Source organism: Colossoma macropomum, unplaced genomic scaffold (assembly GCF_904425465.1).
Source record: "Colossoma macropomum unplaced genomic scaffold, Colossoma_macropomum, whole genome shotgun sequence".
Lineage (NCBI taxonomy): Eukaryota > Metazoa > Chordata > Actinopteri > Characiformes > Serrasalmidae > Colossoma > Colossoma macropomum.
The window spans coordinates 39,150,032-39,167,803 of record NW_023494792.1 but is presented as its reverse complement, the minus strand read 5'-3'; the positions used below and the strand labels follow the sequence as shown (position 1 = coordinate 39,167,803).

General features: G+C 37.2%; 2 protein-coding genes across 3 annotated transcripts; both read left to right on the top strand.

Moving 5' to 3' along the window:
- Window positions 1–214: 214 nt before the first annotated feature.
- On the top strand, window positions 215–5,017 carry pex26 (peroxisomal biogenesis factor 26). Of its 2 annotated transcripts, none has more exons than XM_036577142.1 (5): window positions 215–608; window positions 2,198–2,344; window positions 2,832–3,163; window positions 4,048–4,194; window positions 4,603–5,017. In XM_036577142.1, the coding sequence occupies exons 1-5, from the start codon at window positions 421–423 to the stop codon at window positions 4,686–4,688; spliced, it is 900 nt and encodes a 299-aa protein (XP_036433035.1). In that variant the 5' UTR covers window positions 215–420; the 3' UTR covers window positions 4,689–5,017. The 2 variants fall into 2 exon arrangements, with proteins under 2 accessions (XP_036433035.1, XP_036433034.1); XM_036577141.1 differs by having other exon boundaries at window positions 4,591–5,017.
- A 1,789-nt stretch (window positions 5,018–6,806) lies between these two features.
- On the top strand, window positions 6,807–17,527 carry usp18 (ubiquitin specific peptidase 18). The gene is made up of 11 exons (XM_036577140.1): window positions 6,807–6,985; window positions 8,299–8,401; window positions 8,596–8,692; window positions 9,139–9,278; window positions 11,016–11,095; window positions 11,404–11,538; window positions 13,733–13,828; window positions 13,959–14,117; window positions 14,235–14,363; window positions 14,495–14,538; window positions 14,679–17,527. The coding sequence occupies exons 2-11, from the start codon at window positions 8,350–8,352 to the stop codon at window positions 14,746–14,748; spliced, it is 1,002 nt and encodes a 333-aa protein (XP_036433033.1). The 5' UTR covers window positions 6,807–6,985; window positions 8,299–8,349; the 3' UTR covers window positions 14,749–17,527.
- The last annotated feature ends 245 nt before the right edge of the window (window positions 17,528–17,772 follow it).

Genomic DNA, 17,772 nt, shown 5'->3' with positions numbered 1-17,772 from the left:
TGGAATGTCACTGTCTTGTGTGAAAATAATAAAGGTCTTTTAACTTGTAGAGTGGTTTCCCATTAGTAATTTATACGGAAGTAGCGGTTGTATCCGCATGAAACTGGTCGCGTTCCAATATGCATATTGGAGGAGGTGCTTGCCTTCTAACTAGACTCCTTGGCTGGCGACTTCTACTGGCGTCCGGAATTCTACGCACCAGCAAACAAGCGCCCTAGTTAGAACACAAGTGGGCATATTGGAACGCAGTAGTAGTGAGTAGTTGTGGTTTGCCAGCCCTCAGAGAGCCTTAAATATTTCGTATTTAAACGGCCATTGGTGCGGTTCCCAGCGGTTTGTTCGCATACTGCAGATTAAAAATAACGAAAAGGCCTATATGAAGCTTGTTGGCATTAACGAAAAAGCAGCAGTTTGGTCGCTATGCCGAGCAGTTCGTCAGCCTCGGTTCGCCTCAGCAGTCCTCTAGTATGTTTACATGCACCTCGAGCTGGACTCGTGGACGCTGCTGTAGATCATTTAATGGTCAGAAAAGATTTTCAAGCCGCGTTTGACACGTGTGAGAAAGGACTGGGAAGTTTAATGAATTCGGATGAGCAAGAAGAAACCTGGTGGGTGAACTAAATGCAGCCCCCCGTCTCTGAAGAAATAGGAAGGTGTCTGCAAGCTTCAGAGACATAGCTAACCTTACCGTCCACAGTCGTTTTCCTTGTTCGTTATCACATGATTGCTGTTGTTTGGGTGCTCCATTAGCCTTTAACCTGCAAACAGTTTCTTGTGACATGAAGACTAAAAAGAAATCTCTTTTACAGAGTATTCTGCTTTGCCGTAGTTAAGCGCAAAACACGTTTTGGTGAATCCGAATGTACCAAATGTAGCGAGGGTTCAAAGGCTGCCCTTGCTGAATTTATACATAATCTGTTATTTCATTGTCGTATTTTGTGTGACCTTCGGAACTGCTCAAACTTACTCAGAAGAGTTCTTGCATACTTGAATGTGTCGATGTTTATGTATTAAAACAAAATTATCCCTTAGACGTTATTGCATTCATTTTGCTGATGCGTTTTCAATTTTTTTAATTTAAACGCTGACCTGAGGAAGTATGACATGTTTATGTATTTTGATTTGCGGTGGATTTTGGGAAAATGTTGCTAAAAAAATGCAGTCACGGGTTGAGGAATTTTCCCATCATAATTTTTAAAATAGTGTGAACAGTTTTAGATATTAATGAGTTTGTAACACATGATAATTTAATACATAATTGTAGTGTGAATTTATATGCTGTGAACATAGTAGGGAAAGCTGCACAAAATGATGCAGTTTAATGTGTTCCTTGCCCCAAACACGTGATCCACCTCATCAAGGGTGTGATAATTACTTGATGTGCTGGATCAGTTGTGTGTTGGGGACAGGATTAGTTGACAGTCTGCAGGTCAGAGGGACCCCAGGATTGGAGTAACCACTGTTCGAGTAATGTTTGAAAAGTGATGGCCACTGATGACCACGGAAGCCTGTGGTTGCATTTTTTGCAACATTCATAAAAAATCCACCGAACTCGTGTATATGTACATCATGTACATCTTTTATTTGCATGTTACCTATTACTAATTATGTCAATTATTACTAAACATGTTAGGAAAGAATAAAATATGTATAAGTACTTGTTTGGAAGGAAGCAGCCATGTTGTTTGACTTTGGCGTGCTGAGAGACTCAATTCTATTAATAGGATATTAACTTTTTTGGCAACTGATGCTATGATACAGCTCTGCAGGGCTGCTGGAATATGTAGTTTTAGTGACAGTCATGTAGACATAAGTAAAGTGCTTTAAACAAGAGGGTCTCTGAAGGTTAAAATAAAATGAAAATCATAAAGATTTACATACAAGCAGCGTGCTCAATCAGGCATGGAAATATCCTGTCAAGTTATAACAAGCCTTAGCCTATACCCTTCAATATAATATAAAATCAGAAAAGCAATTGAATTCAGACAGCAATGCCCAATTAAAACTTGATTCTCCTGCAAAAAGTGATATGAAGAATATGAATGTGAAGTTGAATAGGTGATCTAGCTTTATAAGCCATCTATTACGAAACACCAAATGATTCTGAAGTGGTTGAGGCATATAAAGACATTGCAAATTGTACTTGTGACCTTTAATACCTGTATAATATATAATACCGTTCTGTTTGTGTCCAAAGTTTCAGACATGGAGAGTTGAAAGCAGCACTTTGTATAGTTGGAATTCAAGCTTTGGCTGAGCTTAACCAGTGGCGTGATGTCCTTACATGGGTCTTGCAGCACTATGGCGAAACAGCGAAAATTCCTGCAAAAATCATGCAGATGTGGTAAAAGCAGTACCTGACACATTATGCACATTATACAAATTGCCATCTTGCGTTCTGTGTTCACACATCAGGGTAACATTTGAAAAACTTGAGTAGTGGAGATGATACATGACATTATTTAAAAATTGCATTTTATTATTGCATTGTAGACTGTTATGGTGCTGGAGTGCAGAATGCTCTTAATTATTATGGGGTTACACTAGAGCCACACTGTGCCAATCAGTAGTTGGCTAACTAAAACATGTTAACAGTAAAACACCTGTAAGCTGTAGCCTTTCCCCAGGTATTTAATTACAAACCTGATTAGGTTGTTGTTATCATTACTTATCTCTTGTGAATTTGACAAGAAAAACTGTTATCTAGTAAAGATTTTTTAAGCGTCTTGTTTAGCTAAACATTAGAAAGCTTAGATCATGTGCTAGTAGAATATTTGTATTAACATAGTAATGCCCACAACTGATAACTGCTTTTCTTTCTACTGTTCCAGTATTCTTCTCTACTTCAAAGTGGCCGAGCAGGCAGAAGTGCAGGAAATGGTCCGAACATGGCTGCACTGCTCCAGTAACATGAGTCAGTCAGGTTACAGTAGTGTTGCAGAGCTTTACATTCTTCATGTTCTGCTGCCACTTGGCCAAACCACTGAAGCCATAGAACTGCTGGAGGATGAAGTGGGACAGGTTGCCTTTACTGAAGACCAGAGACAGACTGCACTCGCCGTAGTGGAGAATTATGATGCCAAAAATGAGCCCCATTCATATACAGTCTCTGAATCTGTCTGTGTGCAGGCAGAAGCTAGAGGCAGCGTTACTACTCTGCAAGGTGTGTCTCACTGATTGGCTTAAACAGCAGAGGGTTTTTCAAATTAAGTTCTTGAATTACTGATCAGTTAGCTCATTTCATATGTACTAGGTTGCAAGTTTACAAAGTACATTTACTTTGTACGTCAACTTATTGGTCATTTTTATCAAGTGCTCCTACCATGTAGCTGCACTTTGTAGGATTACAATTATTGAATGTAGCTTATCTGTTGCTGTGCTGTTAATCAGCCCCTCTTTACTCCTGTCCATCAGTGTAAAGGCAGCACCCCTGACCAGATATTATTTAGGTGGTGGACCATTCTCAGCACGGCGGTAACCCCAGCATGATGGTGGCATGATAGAGTCTGTTGCACTGGTATGAGTGTATCAAGTGCTGCAGAGCTTTTTAACACTGTACACTTGCTGACCACTTCATTAAGCTTTGTCACTGTGCTGGGGTACAGTTACAGACTGTAGCTCATCTTTTCTATGCACAGCTTGTGTTCATTCTCTAACCCTTCAGTTTTTGCCCACAGGGCACAGTCAGCTGGATTTCTTTGGTGGGTGGACTATTTTTAGCCCAACAGTAAAACTATAAATCTAAAACTAAAAATAATTTATTATTAAAAAATTATATTGCAATTTTCTGTGAAATGTGTTTTCTGAGACTACAAAATGTATAATTTATTCTTTCTCTGACTTGTTGTATGTGGTAGATGTACTTAATAATATAGCCATTGAGTGTAGGTGCAAGGTCTACTTTAATAAACTGGCAACTTGTTGCATGTTAATTTTCTAGTAAGGTGTACTAGTGTCTGTTTTTTGGGTGTCAGTGAAAGCTGCCATTTTGGGGCAGTGTATGTGTGCGAGCACATGTCTGAAACTTTTATTGGTTTTACCCCTTAGGTTCGCTGGTCCGGCGGTTGAACTCTGTTGTGAGATTGTTGTACAGAGCCCTCTCCACAGTCAGCACTAACATCAGGTCCCGCTGTCTTCGCAGAGCTTTTCTGCTTCTGCTGCTGCTGTATCTGTTGCTCATACGCATGGACCCAGGTGAGATGACTAACATGTAATTAAATTGTGCACCTGTTAATCAGCTTGTCAAGAAAGAAAGAGGTGGACTCTATGATCAGCAGCTGATAGTGTTTTTTAGAACAGTAAGCTCTAAAGGTATTGACACAGTGTTGCTTATTTTTTGTCACAAAAGGGCAAGTTCACCTGTGCTCACCTTACAAATGGAGTGGATAAAGTTGCATTTATCCGATGGATAGGACTGTATTTAGTTATTTAGCTATTGCATAAAATACTATACAGTTTGCATTGACAAATTTGTTTTTTTCGAAATATTTGTTGGTTCCTCATATTTTGAATATACCTTCCAAAAACATTTATGAGTAGATATATTTGTCTATTATAATTTATTTTCTCAAACAAATCCTTAATCCACAGCTTTGCCCTCAGCTTTTCCATGGATCCTTCGGCTTTATGGACTCTTCCAGCAGATGTGGAATACCATGTTTGGACCTTACTACAGGGCTTTATCCTGAAAGCAAGATTTGCACACCATCACCTAAAATAAAAACAGCACTTAAATACTGTCTGAGAGTGCTTAGGATGAATACAGGGATATGTAAGCTTGAGTGTGCTTGCAAGGAATGAGAACTGAACAACAGTCAAATTTCACTAGTCAGCAGTGTCTACATGCAGAAACAAGTGAAATGTATGGACATTTACTACAGTGTTCTTAAGGATTTCAAACACTTTGAAGTTTTGCAGCAATCAGAAAGATGTAGATTTTATTGGATAGGCTTTTGTTCATATAGCAGTGTATAAAATTACATTGTCACTAAATACTGTTTTTGTATGAAACATTCCACAACAAGGGAGTGTTTGTTTTTCACCAAGAAGTTGGTTCAGTTTTAGTTCTGCAGAAGGTATGAGGGTGTGGCACAAGAATAGTGTTGAGTAATTTACAACAGCACTCATGCAATTTGCCAGTTGAAACAATACCACCATCACCGTGCTTCTTTTAGACAAAGTGAACCAACAGGTCTAAACCAAATAAAGTCTTAAGAAAAAAAATTTAAGGTCATGATTTGTCTGAAAATTCTAAGTTGATGCCTAATCACTGGGTCCTAAAGAATCATGTATATTAAACTAATTGAGAATAGTCTGCCATCCAAAAAAACATATCCAGCCAACAGCGTCCCTCTGGTCAGAAACTGACCACTGATGAATGACTAAAGAACAGTAGAACTGATAAGTCAAACACACTGTAACGTGACTAATACACATTTCATGCACACATAGCTAAATGAGTATCCATGTTTTCTGCTAGTGGTGAGCCATGACTATTAGTTCTTGACCTTGAGGTCGAGCTATAAATGTCAAAATCCAGTAAAAAAAAAATAAATATAAATACAGTAAAAAAATATATAAATACATGAAAAATGAATACAAATAAATAAATAAAAACAAGCCTGCTGCTACAGTAATTCTGGTAGTATGTTACTGCTAAATTAAAGAAGATGGCTGTTAACATTTTTTGCTCATTTTAAATTAAACATGGATACTTGAAGCTTATAAAGATGTTGTGGTTCAACTGAAGCTTTTAACAGACATATTAACGTATATTGCACCTTGTATGTAGCAATTTTAGAGTAACTCCTTTAGTCTCGCCATTTACCATCTGACAGGAATCAAAAGAAGGATTACTGACTAGGCCAGTACCCAGGCGCCTCTGACTGCCAGGAGCTTTGGGGGGCCTCGGACCACAGGGCCCAAAGAGGCTTAAATACTTGGGCCAATCCACTTGAGATATAAGCAGATAAATTAATAGCCATTGAATATGTATAAATGACTAAATAAATGCAAATAAAGCAAAAAGTGTTATGTGTCCTCAGGTACTACACGATTTCTATTAATATTGATTTTCTTGCTGCCATTCAAATGGGATGTTTTACCCTTTGAGGTGTGTGTTAATTCTTCGGTTTCTGTATTATGATTTTGTTTGGCTTAAAGGAAAAAGAGAAGAAATCTTTTTTGTGATCAGTAGTTAATTTTATATGCATCAGACAGCAAACATTATAGAACGATGTAAATTGTCAGGTCCTGCCATACACGGGGTGGGCGATAACAATAATATAAAAAAGAAACAATATAGTTAACAAAAAGTGTCAAGTTTACAAAGTAAAATAAATGGTACATAAAAACTCAAATACGTCTTGGTCTAAAATATATGGCAAGGATGATTTAAAGGTTATTTTTAAACACATCAACACAAACAATTTTATCCAAGCTTACACCACATCACTATGATCCAATTCATAGCATAATCGTATTTCTTATTGTTATATTGTTAGGGCTAAAAGTCTTTCAAAGATATCTGTCCAGTCACTTATCATTCTAGAGTTAGCTTTGTTAAGCTTTGCTGTTGAGCGCTTTCATAATATTTAAATTCTGTGTACCAGATTTTTTTAAGTAGGCCTGATGACCCAAACCATGATTTAAGAATGGCTTAGAGTAAGATGATAACCTTACAACTTAAAAGTGACACTACATGTAGTACGGTATCCCATAGTCTAGCAACTGGTTCACCATTATAAAACATGCATATATGTACTATTACTCCTAGGTCGTCCGTGCATAAAGTCACTGGACAGTCACAAGCTGCTCGCTCTTGAACAGAAACCAACAGCCGAAACGAAAGCGAAAGCAAAACGGTTTCCTCAGTGACCAGTGTTGTTATCTGAGTTAACATTCGGTTTGGATGAAAACGAATCTCTTCATGACTACTTTTAGGACTACTTTTTTTGTTTGACGACGGCTGAAACTCCGCAGCAAGGTCAGTCTTTGTTTCTGCATCGACATTTCGCATTAGACTAATTAAACAGTTGTGTTAGCAATAGCATTTCACACTTACCACAGTGCTGAAGCTAAATGTGGAGGCACCTTACTACCTTAAACTGTTTTTCGTCTTAAGAGCAGATCCAATCCCCATGTTATTTACAATTTCAGTCTTAATGAAGAGGTAGGAAGTAGTTTGAAAACTGACCTATTATAAATATTGTAGTACAGAGAGGTAACTAATGTCATAGACCTATTAGGCATAGGCTATGTGCTTTTGTTAATAACACTGTGCTTGTTTCATGAGTTTTATGACTATTTTTTGGCAATTTAAACAAAAATTCTACCTATTTTTCCACATTTGTTTACATCCTGAAGTTGTAAACAAAGTCATTCAGAGTGGTTTGATGTGAAGTTCTCAGTTCCAGAGAAACTTACAAAGTCAGAGTTGTTCACAACGTTGGTGATAGGAACCAGACGTCTGAAGTGTTTAATGCTTCTGACAGCTACATCATTGGAAGCTATTACCTGCCTAAGACATTATTTGACGGTGGTTTTTAGGGACCTGACCTAAAGCATCTTTTTTAAATATGGAAAGGTGCATGCCAGGTGTTGTAATCCAAAATTGAACCCCCTCAAAACCTTGGTAACATTACATATAATAACCCAGAAAACGTATAGGTTCATATAGGTTTTGGATAAAAAAATAAAATGCCAAGAGTTACATTATGGCTATGTTAGACATTGTGACCCCTGGGTCCTATCAGCACCACTGTAAGTAAATTCAAGCTGGTTAGTTTATCTACTGTGCACCATTTCACATCAAAGCAATCTGAATGCCCCGTTTACATCTCAATGATTGAATAATGTGAATTTCAACAAATTGTTGGAATTTCCTCTTAAGGTTTTTCTTCTTTATATTGCTGCACAGTTTGTACTTAAATAATTGTGTTAATATAACTTGGAATAACGTATGTTAAAACATCTCTTTTTGTTTGCTTATGGCATATGTAGAGGTGGGCAAGATGGTCAAAATGTAATATCACGATACTTCAAGAAGTTTTAATAATACACAGTATGTCACAATATTTATTTTGTCTGATATCTAATAAGTTGACATAGACAAAGTAGTGCCACAATTAAAATCCAATTAAACAGGACTAATTACACTCTCTTTTGTAATGAACCAGGGAATTGGGAAGTGTTTCTAGTACTGATGATATTCACAATATGATTAGAAAAGCATATTGTGACATATTACGATGTAATATATCACAATGAAATGTTATACTCACTGTCTTTTATATTCAGGTAACATCAAATAAACTCCTAGTACTTTTTGCTGCACTTGTTCATTACTGAATGGGAATGTCTTTGAGAAGATCTGTGTCTTTGGATTTAAGCAGAGCCTCGGGTGAGTTATGTATTTTTAATGTTTTTGCTCATCTTAACAGTTTGTAGTAGAGTTTAATGAAATGATTCAATGCTTAGTGTTTTCAGCAACAAGTTGCATTAATGAGGCATCTTGATGACATAGAGACTAGGCATCATTAAAAGATGAGGATTTAAAAGTGCATCATTAACCCACAAAACCACTCAAACTTGCAGGTGTGAGGGGCCTTTCAAACTACAGCCTGTCATGCTGTGTAAATGCTTTGCTTCAGTCCTTCTCAGCCACTACAGAGTTGTTTGAATTGCTCAACAGGTAGGTAAAGGCTCATCTGGGTCTGGTTGTGCTTCAATACTTGATTGATTTGGGAAAAATCAAAGTGTATTTGTTACTTTGTGAGAAAATATGGCAAAAATATAGTATTAGTACAAAAAGAGCCAGTAGTGCCATATTAAAAATACTGAAAAAAAATACTAAAAAAAACATGAATACAATGTTTTTTACTTAAAATTTTGCTGTGCTCCACTAAATCCAATTAAACAGATCTAATTAGGTTCTCTTTGTAATGAAACATACAGTTGTTAAGTGTTCTTTAAGTACTGATAATATTCATGCTATACTCAGAAAAGCTTATTGTGACATGTAATTTATCACGACAGTAAATATTGCCCATCCCCACCTTAAAATCGAATGCTAAACAGCTAACTCTGCATATGTAAAAACAGACATTGGTTTTCAGAGTGGCTTGTATTGTGTTTTAGATGGCAGCCATCTGATGAATCTGAAGACCCCCACAACGTTCCACTGCAGCTAAAGAGAGCATTGCATGCCATGAGGGACCCACAGCAGCCTGCTCCTCATCATGCCTTCCTGGACTGTCTTCATCATAACTACATTCTCCGTACGCATACTGGCCCAAATCCAGCACCAGTACTATATTTCTGAATAGTAACTGATCAACTAACATTCTGAAGACTGAAGCTTACGATTAAGTTTCTAGAGCAGTGGTCACCAAACCTAGTTCTGGAGATTTACCTTCCTGTGGAGTCTAGTTCCATCTACAGTGTGCCACACCTGCTCCAGCTAGTTAACATCTTCAGAAGTCCTTCACTGGCTAGATCATATGCATATGTGTTAGGTAAGGAGGGGCAGCAGCATAGATGCAGGTTGGAATTTAACTCTGCAGTAAAGTAGATCTTTAGGAGGAAGGTAGGTGATCACTGTTCTAATACTTGGTGGTAATTCTCGGCTTGGTTTGAATTTACAGTTTCCCCCTCACCCAAAATGTAGTTGATGGCTGCACTTCCTTGGTTTAGCACTGCAGCTATGAGGCTAATAAAGCTAACAAGTAATAGAAGCTAGCTTGGTTAGCTTCATGCAAACTGCTTGCCTAAATCATCACACTTTTGCCTCAAACTAAGTTAAGTAATCTCAAATACAATTGTTAATGCAGTTTGTCCCAGTGTATAGTTGTAATGCGAAGGTTTGGGCAACCTGGCCAAATTGCACAGTGTTGTTTTTTTTTTAAACGAAAAGAAGTAAACAACATCTGCAGCAAACTTTTTTTTTTAAACATTTTTTCATTTGTTTCAGAGCATATTTAAAATCTACCCACATATTTTCACTGATGTTCCAATTAGGGAACTGTAAGGGCCATTCCAAAAGCTTCAGTTTGTGTTTATTCAAGAAGTTCATGGTAGATTTTGAGATATATTTTGGATCGTTGTCTTGGTGAAGAAGCCAGCCTATTCTCAGCTTCAGTTTCCTGACTGACTGTCACATTTTGCTGATATTTATTGGAATCCATTCTTCTGTTTCCCTTTGCACATGCCACAATAACTATTTTTTTTCTATTTTTTAAGTTATATAAAAAGTAAAATAAAATAAAGTAATTGTGCATGAACTTTGGGAAAAAAATGTTTGAAATAGTTTGCTGCAGAGGTTGTGTTTACTTCTTTTCAAATAAAAAAAACAAAACAAAATATGTCATTTAGCCAGTGGTGCCCTAAACTTTTGTGTACAACTACCCTAACTATGTCATGCTGTTATGTATTCAAATTAATAAAATTGCAGACAAATTTCAAGTTTCAAAATAGCAGACAACAACTGTTTTTAGTGATTTACTTCTGGCCATTTTTATAGATAACAGTATGTCATATATTGTCAGAAACATTAGCATGAAAAATGTAAGCCACATAAGCAAGTCTATTTCAGATGGTATGGTAAGTGTTTTATGATTTAGGCAAGGAGTCTGTGTGATGCTAATTGGTCAGGAATAAGCTTCCATTACATTTTAGCTAGATTGGCCTCACAGCTCCAGAGCAAAACTAATAAAGCAAACTATGAACATATCTTGGCTAAACAAGGAGAAAATTAAATTTAAATTAGATTTTTCATTGAGCTGTCACATAGTTTTAACGTCTGTCCAAGAAACCAGTCAAAAGTTTGGGCATCTGTTTTGTTGATTTTCTAATTAAAAAGAAGTTGAGATGCCCTCTACAGAGAACACACTTCTGCACATTTGTTTTGCACATTTATTTGCTGAATTTAACAGGAAAAAAATGATAAAATTTGGCTTGTGCAAAAGTTACGGCACATTTAATATTTCTGAATGAATGGAGTTCATTATGTGGTGCAGGGTACGCTCAGCATGATGCTGATGAAGTGTTCCATGCCATCCTCAACCTCATTCAGCAGCAGGTGCCTGACCCAAGCCTGGTGAGTTGCAAAATGTTCTTGGACATATAGTTTTAGGAAAAAACTTTAATTGGTATAGAACTGTTATTTTTCTTTGGAGGTTCTTTGACCTTTAAAACCTTTATGAGTTCTTCTGTTGCATCACTCTAAAGAACCCATTTTAGCACCTTTGTTTTTTTTAATGTGTATGAAACTGTAATTTGTTTAGCAGTGAGTGTAAAGTTTGCTAATGATAAGAACTTGCTACTAAAACACACAGTTAAATCACTGGTAGATTATCATGATGAATATGATGGATTTGTTTTCTTTCTAATATTTTATGCTCTTAGGCTGCAGAGATCAAAAATCTTTACAAGATCACAGTGGAAGGACAGATACATTGTTTAAAATGTGCATATGTGCACTGTGTCTCCACCTTCTTTCTAAGCCTCCCACTACATGTCTCTGAAGACAAGAACACCTTGGTAAGGAAATGGACTTTGTTCACCAAAATGACTTAGATAGGATTACCTGAAGACTCAGGGATGGATATATCACATAATGATAACGAATTCATGTCAGAATCAGCTTTAAAAAATGATCAGTCCTGAAATCTGATTGCCTGAGCCGTGTTTGAAGTCTAAAATACACATTGACGTCCTCAAAACAACTGAACTCTGTACTACTGCGCCACACCACGAAAAATGGTTGTGCTGTTGATGGATTAATATTTGGTCCTAATGCTACTCACATGGACCACCAAGAGTAATGATAAAGAACCTGTTTCTATTTAAACTGATGAGCTGACAACTTATTTTCTTCACTAGAACTATGCTGGTCAGCTAGCTAACAGGATAAAAAATAGCATTCAACTCCATCATTAATATCACAGGCTTGAATTAAAGTACTTATAATATGATTCAATGTAAAACAGCAATATAATAGACCAACAAATGTCACTTATATGACTGATATGACTGATATGCTTCAAATAACAGTGTTACATTCAGATCTGCCTTAAGCAGCATCAAAACCAGGCTGAATCTCAAACTAAATTCTCAATGAGAAATTAGTTCTTTCTTAAGTGTTTTATAAAAGAGGTGAGTCTTCAGTTTGCGTTTGAAGACAGTGAGTGACTTAGCTGTTCAGACAGTCAGTGGAAGTTCGTTCCACCTGGGTGCCAGGACAGAGAAGAGTCTTGTTGTTTGTCGTCAATGCAAAGGATGACATGTCAAGCCGAACCATACTGAAAGGTACTGATCAAGTTTTGACCATTGCCATCAGGTAGGGAGAGGCTGGTCCATTTTTGTCTTGGTAGGCAAGCATCAGGGTTTTAAATCTGATGCAAGCAGCTACAGGAAGCCAGTGAAGAGAGCGCAGCAGTGGAGTGACATAAGTGAATTTAGGGAGATTGAAGACAAGCTGTTCTGGTGCAGTCTGGATCAGTTGCAAACACTTGATGGCCCACATAGGAAGACCAGCCAGGAGCGAGTTGCAGTAGTCAAGCCTTTAGATGACAAGACTGAACAGGCACCTGGGTGGCCTTTTAAGAGAGAAAGGGTAGAATCCTCTGGATGTTGTAGAGGAGAAACCTGCATGGCTAAGTCAGGTTCACAGTAAAACTAAAAAAATGATAACTGGTCATCCAGAATCACAACAAGGCTTCTCACATCTTCAGATGGAACCATCTAATGATATGGCAAGATCATGGTGAGATCATTACACATGCTGAGATTCAACTGGAAAAGTGAGTATAGGAAGGTGGGAAGGAAAGCGTTGGTTGGGTGTTTTCCGTACAGCATAGGTAAGAGAAGCCATGAGAAGCTGTTACATCACCATGAGAATGAGTGTAAAGTAAAAAAAAAAGAAGAGGACCCAGCACCGAGCCTTGTGAGACACTGGTGGAGAGTCTGCATGGACCAGATGTGGACCCTCTCCACATTACCTGATAAAAGTGCCCCTACAGACAGGACTAAAACCACTTCCATGCAGAGCCAGCGATTCCAAGGTTGGAAAGGACAGACAGGAGGATCTTGTGGTTTACCATGTCGAAGGCTACAGAGAGCTCTCTTCTCAGTCACTGCTATCAGGGCAGTTTCTGTTGAGTGCTCTTATTTAAAGCCATACTGGTTGGGAGCTTGGAGCTGGTTCTGAGTTAGAAAGAGAGACTTATAAGGATTATAGACACACCAGTTCAGAAAAGCTTCTGCATAACACGGGGATGGGTGAGGTTTGTGTTTTCACAACAGTTATAAGTGCACTCTTGTGGTAGTGTAATCAAGACCACTAGAGGTGAATCCGAGTTAAATCCAAGACCTAGACACCTAGACTTTATGGTATGAGTCTGAGACAGGACTGAGACCAGGAGTGGTGAGACCTAAGACAGAGACTAAATTAAGATTTTTCAGTATATAAAAATAAAAAGAAAAGATTTAAACAAAAAAATAAGACTTCCGGCATTAATAATTGTGAGCTTGAGGTTAGCAAAACTACATTTTTTTTGTGTACTTTTATCAAGTCTTGAAAAGGAGGTCAGTGAAAATGTTTGCTACAACATTTACAGCAAGTAACATTTTTCACAGTTAAAATAAAGTTGTTGTTTGTTTTAACTATTCACTCGAGTGAAGCTGCACCCTGCACATGAAATTCAAGCTTACAGACAGATGTATTGTTTCCTAGGAGGACTGTATTCGTTCTTTCTTTGCGGTCCAGAAGTTAGAGCACAGCGAAGAATTCTTCTGTGACAGGTGTGAGGAGAAGCAGCCAACTGCTCAGGTGCTTTGAGTTTTGAAATATCTTAAAATAAAAGATCTGACAAAAATGGTTCAGCGAAATAAACAGCACAGAATATAACTGAATGCAGTTAGAGGCAAACAAAATCCTCATAACCTTATTTCTTACACAGGGGTTTAAGATTGTTTCACTGCCATCCATCTTATGTATCCATCTGAAAAGATTCAGAAGTGGCTTTGGCTTTGCCAGGAAGCTGTTCTGCGAAGTCACTTTCCCTGAATCCTTCAACATGGCGGACATTTTAAAAGAAGGAAAACTAACTCAGGAAATGGTATGTTTTACTGACAGGTGTCAGCTGTATTTATCACACTAATCAAAATGCTGAACACAAATAAATATAGATTTTATGTTTAAAAGCCCAGTTAAGATGGTATTTTTCTGTCCTCAGCTTGAGGGAAATTACAACCTGTTTGCAGTTATAGTGCATTCAGGGTTCTTTTTTGGGCATTACACAGCATACATCCATTCCATGCAGGACCAGACGTGGTATTTCACCAATGACAGCCAGGTATATCAGGTGAGTCTAGTTGTAGCCAAAGGCTAAATCTTGTGAATCTGATGGTGATTTATGTATGTAACTGCTACAGATATGCAGTTTGACATATGTGTTTCAAAAAGAATTTTTTTTTTTTGGCTGCACACTTATAGGCCAGCTGGAAGGATGTTCAGCAAACATATGGAGGAAGGTTGAAGTATGTTTGCAGTTTTATATTACTATCAAACCTATTTTGAATGTCCTTTTACAACAGCCTGTGTAATTAATTCCCATGTATTTGATAGAAATGTTGTAACTGAATTGTATGTGTTTATTATGGTTGTCTTTATGTTTCAGGAATAATACTGCATATATGCTGCTGTACAGGAGAGACAGCACAGAGATGAAACAAGGGTCTTCAAGATGAAGTTCTAATCACCATCTACCTTTTTGTATAAGGCTGAGGAAAGAAAGGACATAGCAAGACACTCTGTGTTGGACAGGTTAAAATACAAGAGACTATAAAATATATTTTTAAGAGAAAGTTTTAATATATATATATATATATATTTATATGTCTATATATTTTTTGTATAGAATCTCAGAATTTCTTGGTCCTTGGTTCTGGTATCTGATCTACAGCTTTTTTGGGGTTTAGGGCAGGGTACTGGGACAGCCACTGTAGCTTGATTCTGTGGACAGTGAATCAATTTTTCTGATGTCTAATTGAAGTTTTGGAGACATTCGTGACTCCTGAATGCAACAAGCTTATTGTGCTCATTTTATTTGTGTATTTATTTTCAGGATTGCGCTGTAACGTAATGCATCGCTTTTTGTTGAATTTCGCCTCTGCCCAGCACAGTATTTTTCCTACTTACTCATAATATTATTTTAGCAGGAAGTATGCGATTATTTTCACTAGACTGCATAAAATGACCTCTGTTTTTTGTGTATTGTCCCTTAACAACTCTTCAGGATTTACACATAATTTGGTGTGATTTTAGAGGTCAGATAACACTAATTAACTATAGCGAATCATAAGCTGCCTTATATTGCATATTCATGAACTGTGAGACTAACTGACCCTCCCACTCTTCACACGCTCTGTGTCGCTCTACTGGAGTAACATTATAGCTACTAGGAGATGGCACTCATTTACAAATGCTCACTTTTTGGATACAAGAGGGAGAATATCACTCTATACATTCTGTTCAGTCAGACAGTCAAAATGGCTCTGATTTCTTTCCGGGGTTGAAATGACGCCCAGTACAATAATTTGTACAAAGCATTTTGTTGGCGACTCATTTGTAAATTAGGCCCAATCCAGCTCCAGGTTTTCCAGCCGACTTTCCCAACACTTACTGGGGGCAATGTGGATGATAAGACTGTAAATCTTCATTTTTAAATAACAGTCATCCTTTTCATTTGACAGTTTATTTGGTAATGTAGCTAATATAAGAATGTAGCTAAATGTGCAGGCTAACATAATTTTGTTATCTAATTAGATTGCTAACATAACATTAACATTAGTTAACCTTAACGTTAACGTTGACCAAGATCCCTAGCTAGCAGTCTTTCTCCCGTTGTCAGTAGGGCACTTGAACCCCCCTCAAAAAGGGGGATAACATGCCAATATAATGTTTATTCAGCTCGTATTTAGACCATTTTGCAGTTAACAGTTAACAGTATGAGACTGAAGTTTCCTATTGAAGCTATTCGCCAGCTTCTTGCTTGAATTTTTCTGTTTCACCTTGCCATGCTGCAACGCCATCCATTAGCTGGCTAACAAACAGAAATCTAAGCTGTTTGGCATCTGAGTATGTCGCACGCTGGAAATCGAATCACATTAACGCAGCCTCGACCTGAAGAGGGAGATTCTAACCAAGAACCTGAAAAATGCAGCCTTAGCTAGCAGATTCTCAGCGCTACCGTTTACGGTTAGATTTCTGTTTGTTAGCCAGTTAATCAAAGCTTTTGCTTTTTAAATATAATGCTAACATGAAACTGAAGTCAGCTTCTAACACTCTCACAAAGTGAACGGTAAAAGACAGAGAAAATACAAAACATTCCATTTACTGTCGTTTTGGGGAAAAATAGAAGGTAACTGATTATATATATATATTTTTTTTTGTTTGCTGAAATATTTGATTTTTTTACAGATTAAAAAAAAAAACAACTGCGCAGGACCTTTAAATGGTAGATGATACAGAAGTACTGTAGATCTGAGGAGTTTCAAGGGGGCGGGTTGTGGTGGGGGCGGTGCTGCTGCCAGGAGAGAATGCTGAAGAATCCTTTAACTTTATTGTTTACCAATTTCATGTACAAAACATATATTTTAACACGTCGTTGCTTAGTCACAATTAGGAATAACCTGTTTAGTCACAGTTAAGTTAGAATCTGTTTATTATGCATTATTTTGTACTGTGATCAAAGAAAATATGCAAAAGAGGGATATGTTAATTGATGTGATAGCATAGCCAAGTGTGTTTTAACATATAGATAATGGTATAATCAAATGCAGTAGTTTAAGGCAAGTGATTTATTTTTATGTAATGGTGTATTAATGAAGTGAAATCAACTGAAATGGCTAATGAAGAATGACATGGTACTTTTAGAAGAAAAAAGGTGTTTGTCACAGAAGGCCAAGGCTAACTGAAGAAACAAAGTGTATGTAAAAGGTACAAAATTGTTAGTTATAATAAACCTCAGTGAAGTCAGAGTTGCTTGTGACGATAAGACAGGTCAGGTGAGATGAGGTAATGGGGGTGGGCAACCTTTGTAGGGTGGTATAAAAAAGGTTTGATTTTTCCAGGTTTTTTAGCTGCAGCCCCAAGCAACTCAGGTTATCACTTTCGTTTGTGAAGCTTTAATCTTTAATAAAAGATTGTACATTTTTCTGTTATTTTTGGTGTTTAATTGTTTTCTGTTTTGTATTAGGTGAAGTTTTATTTTTAATTTAGAAACATGACGTTTTTACACGACAAAACTCTGTATTCTTGTTTGTTGATCCGTATTTTACAGTTGGCTGGCTATAAATCAAACTTTTGTTAACATTAACCTCCCAGATTTTAATGCTAAATTGAGTGTGAAACGTTAAAAGAAGGCAAAGTCTCCTCAGTGGTGAAGTTAGTTTCACTTTGGTATATTTCTTTATTAAGTACTTTCAGAACGATGATTGCAAAATGTTATGTATAATTGATCATTGTTTGTAAGTAAGACAGCTCCCACTTAGTGTTTGTATGAAATGAATGCCTTTTTAAACTTGTTTATTTCTGAGAGCTTCTGAAACACTGAGAGCTGATTAGTAACCGTCTGCAAATTAGCATTATCAAAGTCTGAGCACGACACCCCAACATGAAACCTGAGGAGCCAGTACAGCTTTTTAGCAAATAGAACACAAAGGATGGGCAGTGGCCTCTGTTTATGATTACTGTTGATAAGGGATCTCAAA

Bases quoted from the DNA above. Each gene is read 5' to 3' on its own strand.
- usp18 (XM_036577140.1), top strand. From the start codon at position 8,350: ATGGGAATGTCTTTGAGAAGATCTGTGTCTTTGGATTTAAGCAGAGCC. The intron at 8,693-9,138 runs GTAGGTAAAGGC...ATTGTGTTTTAG, and splicing joins TTGTTTGAATTGCTCAACAG to ATGGCAGCCATCTGATGAAT. The intron at 9,279-11,015 runs GTACGCATACTG...TATGTGGTGCAG, and splicing joins TCATCATAACTACATTCTCC to GGTACGCTCAGCATGATGCT.
- pex26 (XM_036577141.1), top strand. From the start codon at position 421: ATGCCGAGCAGTTCGTCAGCCTCGGTTCGCCTCAGCAGTCCTCTAGTA. The intron at 2,345-2,831 runs GTAAAAGCAGTA...CTACTGTTCCAG, and splicing joins GCAAAAATCATGCAGATGTG to TATTCTTCTCTACTTCAAAG. The intron at 4,195-4,590 runs GTGAGATGACTA...CTTAATCCACAG, and splicing joins GCTCATACGCATGGACCCAG to CTTTGCCCTCAGCTTTTCCA.